The sequence below is a fragment of the Brassica rapa genome, chromosome A02 (assembly GCF_000309985.2).
Source record: "Brassica rapa cultivar Chiifu-401-42 chromosome A02, CAAS_Brap_v3.01, whole genome shotgun sequence".
NCBI classification, from domain to species: domain Eukaryota; kingdom Viridiplantae; phylum Streptophyta; class Magnoliopsida; order Brassicales; family Brassicaceae; genus Brassica; species Brassica rapa.
Window position 1 is genome coordinate 29,072,166 of NC_024796.2, and position 6,786 is coordinate 29,078,951.

The following is a 6,786-nucleotide window of genomic DNA, read 5'->3' on the forward strand; positions in this document are numbered from 1 at the left end:
AAAATACTATAAACTACAAAAATCTTTAAATTAGTTTAAAACATCTAAATTATTTTAATATATATAAAATAATAATATATCTAACTAACTTTGAATATTTTTAAATTGATTTCAGTTCGGTTTGGATTGTACTCAAAATTTAAAATACTAAGCTCTTGAATCCCGTTCTGTTCGGATTAAATTTCAGTTTTTCGATTTGGATCACGGGAATTTTTCAGTCTGGGGGTTAAAACGCCCAGGTGACAAAATGAGGGGGGAGGACTTCGATTTCTCAGTCGAACCATTTTTTCCAAAACGACAAAATGACTTGGACCAAGAGGCATGCATTAATCTACAGTCGTATATTATATAATATAATCTTACAGTACTATATATATTTATAGAGTTATCGTCTTTATCTACTTCCTTCGACTAAAATTTTAAGTAAATAAAAACCTTATCCTCTCTCTCTCTTCTGCCATTGCTATTCATACTATTCTATGACTGAGATTTGATTTGAGGATCCGACCAAGAAGTTTGTGAGACAGAACCCCAGAAGCCAAGATCTTCAAACCGGTAAGAAAGTCCGTGATCTGGTGATGGCAGGAGGAGGACCAACTTTCTCAATCGAGTTGTCTGCATACGGAAGCGATCTGCCAACCGACAAGGCTTCCGGTGATATACCAAACGAGGAAGGAAGCGGTTTAAGTCGTGTCGGAAGCGGAATCTGGTCAGGACGGACGGTGGATTACTCGTCGGAGAGTTCATCATCGATCGGAACTCCGGGAGACAGCGAGGAAGAAGACGAAGAAAGCGAAGAAGACAATGATGAGGAGGAGCTAGGGTTGGCTTCATTGAGATCTCTAGAAGATTCTCTCCCAAGCAAGTAAGTTCATTTTCATTTTTTAATTGAAACAAAAAAAAACTAATTAGAGTTCTTGATTTTAAATCAAGAAGAGGTTTATCGAGTCACTACAAAGGTAAATCAAAATCGTTTGGGAACTTAGGAGAGATCGGGAGTGTGAAAGAAGTGCCGAAGCAAGAGAATCCATTGAATAAGAAGAGAAGGTTACAGATCTACAACAAGCTGGCGAGAAAGTCTTTCTACTCATGGCAGAACCCTAAGTCTATGCCTCTTTTGCCTGTTCATGAAGACAACGATGATGAGGAAGGAGACGATGGAGATCTGAGTGATGAAGAGCGAGGAGGAGATGTTCTTGCGAGGAGACCATCGTTCAAGAACAGAGCATTGAAGTCTATGAGTTGTTTTGCTCTCTCAGATCTGCAGGAAGAAGAGGAAGAAGAAGAAGATGAGTGATCAATAATTCAAAGATTTTTTTTCTTTGTTCATAGTTTTTTCATATAATTTTTATTTGGTGGAGCGAATTAATCTTATCTTTTTATTATTAATTCGGGAAATTAATTATAAATTATGTCGACTGGAGGAAATTAATTTAGTGTGTGTTCCTTTCTTTCCGCTTAGCTGTTTCTTGTCCTTTTTTCATCTCCACATTATCGATTCTCACATATTTATTTTTATTTTATTATTAAAGGACTAGTCAATATTTTGCATCGAGTGCTAGATTAGATGTATTGGGGACTGCTGTGACAGTACAATGTAGCTATTTAGTACGGTATAAATGATTTTGCGAGTATCTTCTCATTCCTTTCAGTTCTTGTGTTTTCTTCAGTGTTTCTTGATTCTGGATTGGTTCGATGCTCAGTTGTGTTGTCATGCGACCATTTTATCTTGTCCTGGTGATTCTCGTTGGGTCTCCTCTGCTTCCAAAGTTTATTTCTCTCTCTGTTCTGGTATTCAGGTAGCCTTCTAAACTAGAGTGGGAATCTCGAGCTGTCCATTTACGTTTATCATTTAGTGGTTAATGCTTATTTCAACATCGGCCTAGAAAACTATGTGTAGATATTCACATCATTGTGTAATTCTCATCATATGTTTTGGATGTTATGGAAGTTTTTGGTACGTTTCAAATTCAGGGAACTATACAATTATCTTAGCTTCGTTTTTGCCAGTTGATTTTAAGTTGTTTGAGATCAAATTTTTACCCAACTAAATTTTTTTTACCCGTTTATTTGGATAGTTTTGAAAACTTTACAGTAGTTTTTTTTAGCAACATGTAATTTACCATATATTTAATTTAATTAATTACACTTTAAATAATTAAAATTTGATATAGGATTAAAATGTATTACGTATATTTAAACTTTTTTTAGCACGAGAAAATAAATAAAATACAATAAAAATAGAATTAAATAAAAAATATTTAATGATTATTTATTAAGAAGATTTAATTATTTTAAAAGTTACAAAAAAATTATTTACATAAATAATGTTTTAAGTATTTGATTCATTGGGGAAGTCTGGTTCTCTTTGTTTCCAGATTTTGTGGAGTTTAAAGGAGCTTAGGAACACATAAAAACTCTATATAACAGTTAGTTTTCAATTAATGTAAGGTTGATATAAATTCAAAAACTGTTACATACAATTAAGACTTCTTTATACGATTATAGATCCGACAAAAACATTATCTTCAGTCTTTAAGAAATAAAAAGACAACAACTTTCTAATTATGTAATTGCCGAGGGCCAGGAAAGTAAATGTTTGTTGCTGAAACAAGACGTGCACCCTCTTCTTTTTGTTCTTCATTGTTACAACAGCGATGGCTTATTAGATCTCATTTTCCGACAACTGTTGGGACAAAGAAAGAAGAGGCTATACGGACTCCTACGAACACGTAGTACTAAATTTCACTAAATTTGTGTCGTGCCATTTGTGTTTGTTGTGTTGAAGTTAATAGGAACTCTCATGTGCGTGGGACAAACTTCCTCATTGGAAAGCCACCACAAACTTGTATCATTCGAAGTCATACATTGATCTGTGTAAGATATTAAAAAGTAGGTTGAGTAGCATATGGTAACTATTACTATTAGGCTACATATTTATTCCTTAAAGAAAGGTTTATATTCATATTTTCTAAAGCCACTTTCAACTTGGTATTTTTTTTATAGAGATTGATAACGTTTACTTGACCATCACATGTATCGTATGATTCGTGTTGGTATTTGAAATATTAATATCCGGATTGAAATTCAAAAGATGCTTGTTGATCAAAAATATAATTACTAATAGAGTACAAATATTTTTATATTGAAAAATATTAAACTATAACACATCAGAACTAAAACCGAATATTAGTTAGTAAGAACAAACAAAAACACTTTATGTCCAAAAATTACAATACTAATGAACGACGAAATCATGATCCCACATTAACACTCTATGATGACCCTTCTCCCACGTGTAGTTTAATTGAACCACAACCAAAGCTTTTCTAGTGGATGTAAACTAGATACCAATCAGATATTTTGAAATGATTAATTTCTTCCTTTAAGCCTGTATATTCATAGACGCTTTAAAATAACACTTGTATCCAAATAATAAGTGCTCCAAACTATCAGCTTCACATCCAGATGTCCATTAAACCATTAAGTTTTGCTTCATAATATAATTTCTTGGAGTTAAAAGTAGCTAGCTAGTCTTCAAGTCATTGCATAGATACACGCCAATCCATTCAAACTAATTAAGTGCGTGTATCTTTGTTCACTCGAAAAGAATACAATTCACGAGTTAGGCATATGATAGTTAGACAGAAAGAAAAGTTAACATCGAATTCAAAGCTAAAGATAACATTGTTGATTAAATTTCTTGTTGTTGTGTTATAGAGTAATAGAGATCACTTAGATGCAGCAGTTTCATAGTCAATGACTGTTTGAAAAGCTCCAGCAAGAGCCAAAACTTTGTTCTTCCTAGACTCTTGAATCTTACTTGCTATTACATCGTTATAGGCTGATGAAGATCCTTTCTTACCTATCACTACTTCGCTCTTGTTTCCTTCTCCTAATTTTTCTTCTTTAATTTAACTTTCTCATTCTCCTCTTCCTCAACCTCTTCCTTGTCCTATTTGTTCACTTCCTTTTCTTCTTTCACTTCTTCTTGTTCTTCCGTGGTCTCTTGGACACTCTCAACTTCTTTCAAACTTGTATCGATATCAACCTTCTCTGAAGTATCATCTTCATCAATCTTCTTTTTAACCTCTTCATAGAGTTCACCCTTGTTCTCTTGTTCTTTCTCTTCAGAGTTATCTTCATTCATTAATCTTTCTTCTTCTTCTTTGGCAATAACAATCTCTTCCCAACAGGGGAAGTAGCCAATGTTGGTCCATCAAAGTTATTCTCTTCACCGGATTCATTTTTTTTTTTTTTTTTTTTTTTCTTCACCGGATTCATAATCATGCACAACCGCTACATGCACCTCTTTATTTTCCTCTTCGTCTTTGGCTTGTTCTATATCATCACCAACTTGTACATCACTCTCAACCTTGAGAGTCTTCTCTTCATCTTCCTGAGTAGACGACAAAGAAGCAGTATCTAAAGCAATCTCTTTCGCAGGTGCTTTCTTTGCTGTAACATCTTCGTGACCTTCCTTTTTGCTCTTTGAAGTACTACTACTGCTCAACCCGCTCTTCTTTGGAGCCACATGCGGTGATTTCACAATAGTACCTCCTCTTGGAACACATCTGCTTCCATGTAAAGAAGAAGAGCGTAGAGCTGTGGCAGGCTTCTCTCTAGGAGAAGGAGAGATGTTTAGGGTTGTTTGGATACGCTGAGAAGTAGAAGGAGAAGTCAAAGAAGATGGAGGTGGATCAAAGGATCTTCTACGTAGAAGCTTCTGGTTGTTGTCCTCAAGACTATTGTTGTTCTTCTTTAAGAACTTGACAGGGTAGTTCTTGAACTGATTGTTGGTTTCAGATAGTTTGGCAAAGGCTTCTCCGGTTTATGATTAGAGACCCATCTTCTGATGACACCGATGAAGGTTGCTTTGGTTTACGACCAAGAGATCTTGTTTTGTCCATTTTTTGGTTTAATCGTGCTTGGCATCCTTGCTATGACTTCAAGACAATATAGATCAAAGGGAAGACCAAACAAATATATATTTTGAAAGAGAAAGATGACGTATATATCAAGGAAACGAATCTACTTGGAAAGAAACTAGGGTTACTATAAATTGGGATTCAGTGGTGATGGTAGTGGAGCCACAATCTCCTAACATTTTTGTTTATTTAAAATACACTAAATCAACGCTATAAAACGATTTCGATTATTATGGAACAACCGTTGACTTTTGATAGTGCCGTTTCTATTTATACAAAGAACACCAAGTCATAACTGTGTTTTGTTTCTTTTGTCTCATTCTGCATGGAGTTGGGCCGTTTTAATGTCAGTAGGATAATTGTCACCACGTCATTAACGTGATAAAACTTAATAACACCGAATAATTACGACCTATGAGTTTATTGTTAAACTGGACCAGACTAGAAACACGAATTCTACTAAATTAAAACAAATGTATTTAAAGAAAAGAAATGGGCTTGCTCAACTTCCATGGAGATCATCGTTGAACGCTTCCAGCATCAATCTACATGTATTGTCAATTTGTCATCCACCATCACTCGTCCCATTTCCTTGATTATTCACTCTCTCCATCTAGTTGACAAAAAAAAATATTCGAGGTTACACCTCATGTACCAAAACAATTGTTAGTGATGAAAAACTGATTAGAGTGGTAACAAAACAAGAAATTGTTAGATTAATGGTGCGTATAACCATTAATCTCGCAGAATCCATCATACCCCCTCCGAAATTATACTTTTTTTTTATTTTTTTAGCGATCTCGGCGGAACTGAGCCTTCTATGGGCCATCAGCTAATGGGATGATCGGGCCACTGTCCAGACCGGATTAATGGTTCAGGGTATTGGGTCTGCTCTGATACCATGATAAGTTTCTTGGGCTTCCAACTTAAAACCAACTGGCAATTAGTGGATTGATCCAAGTCCCTTATATATTACTTAAGTCCCTTTCATATATCCGATGTGGGATTTTCTTTCCAATAACAAAATAGATGCTTTTACAAATCTGATATAAATTACTTTTTTGAACTTGATGTAATTACAGCTTTGAATAAGCTCCGGCCGGTAGAAATTAGATCGAAAACATACATTCGCATAATGTCCATGCCCTACTTCGTTGGACAGACACGATTCATACGCCATGACTTCTGATCTTACCTGAAACACAGCTTTAAATGCACATGTCTATATGTAATCAACGTAAAAGTCTAGAGGAAAAATAGTATACGAAATAATCGAAATGGATGCAGAATATGCACATGTCTCAAAATCGTGAATTGAGGACGTTTCAGAAAATTAGGTTAGAGCTGATGATGGGATGTGCGCCGTATATCCCATACGAATTAGTGTTTGTTTGGGCTGATGATGGGATGTGCGCCGTATAAGCCATAAATTAGCTTAACACGGCCTCTAATTTTTATACTTTCGTTTATTATTTATTTGCCTTTAGTTTATTTATGTTTCACTTCAGACTTTTTGGAATAAGCTCTTCCACATCTACTATTGGAAACATGTCTAAAACTTGTCACCGTTAAAACTAGATAAATTCTACAGAAATGTAAGACTAATGTCGATCAGAAAGAACATATCTTAACACTAGTAAAAATCTGTCGTATAGCCACTACAAAACCGTGGCTATACAGCTTAAAATCGTGGCTATACAAAAAAATAGCCACGCTTATGGATAAAAAAAAAAACGTGGCTATAGCCTCGTGGCTAGAAAAAACCGTGGCTATTCGTGGCTATTAGCCACTGTTTTTCCATTGCACTTTCGTGGCTATTTTAGCTACGGTTTTGCTACTATTTTTTTAGCTAAGTATA

The 6,786-nt window shown here is 35.0% G+C and overlaps 3 protein-coding genes across 4 annotated transcripts; 1 reads left to right on the top strand and 2 right to left on the bottom strand.

Annotated features, from left to right (window-relative positions):
- Positions 1 to 360: 360 nt before the first annotated feature.
- On the top strand, positions 361 to 1,537 carry LOC103854783. 2 transcript variants are annotated; one of them, XM_009131749.3, is made up of 2 exons: positions 361 to 865; positions 934 to 1,537. In XM_009131749.3, the coding sequence occupies exons 1-2, from the start codon at positions 579 to 581 to the stop codon at positions 1,295 to 1,297; spliced, it is 651 nt and encodes a 216-aa protein (XP_009129997.1). In that variant the 5' UTR covers positions 361 to 578; the 3' UTR covers positions 1,298 to 1,537. The 2 variants fall into 2 exon arrangements, with proteins under 2 accessions (XP_009129997.1, XP_009129998.1); XM_009131750.3 differs by having other exon boundaries at positions 374 to 865; positions 937 to 1,537.
- A 1,428-nt stretch (positions 1,538 to 2,965) lies between these two features.
- On the bottom strand, positions 2,966 to 4,242 carry LOC117125688 (uncharacterized protein PF11_0207-like; the record flags this gene model as incomplete). The annotated part of the gene is given in 3 exon segments (XM_033285324.1): positions 2,966 to 3,913; positions 3,916 to 4,185; positions 4,188 to 4,242. Coding segments are annotated over 3 exon segments (507 nt in total), but the record flags the coding sequence as incomplete, so codon positions are not given.
- LOC103854847 (G-box-binding factor-like) lies at positions 2,966 to 6,108 on the bottom strand. Its single transcript, XM_033285325.1, is given in 4 exon segments — positions 2,966 to 4,773; positions 4,776 to 4,844; positions 4,847 to 4,940; positions 6,055 to 6,108. Coding segments are annotated over 4 exon segments (747 nt in total). The 3' UTR covers positions 2,966 to 4,243.
- Positions 6,109 to 6,786: the final 678 nt, after the last annotated feature.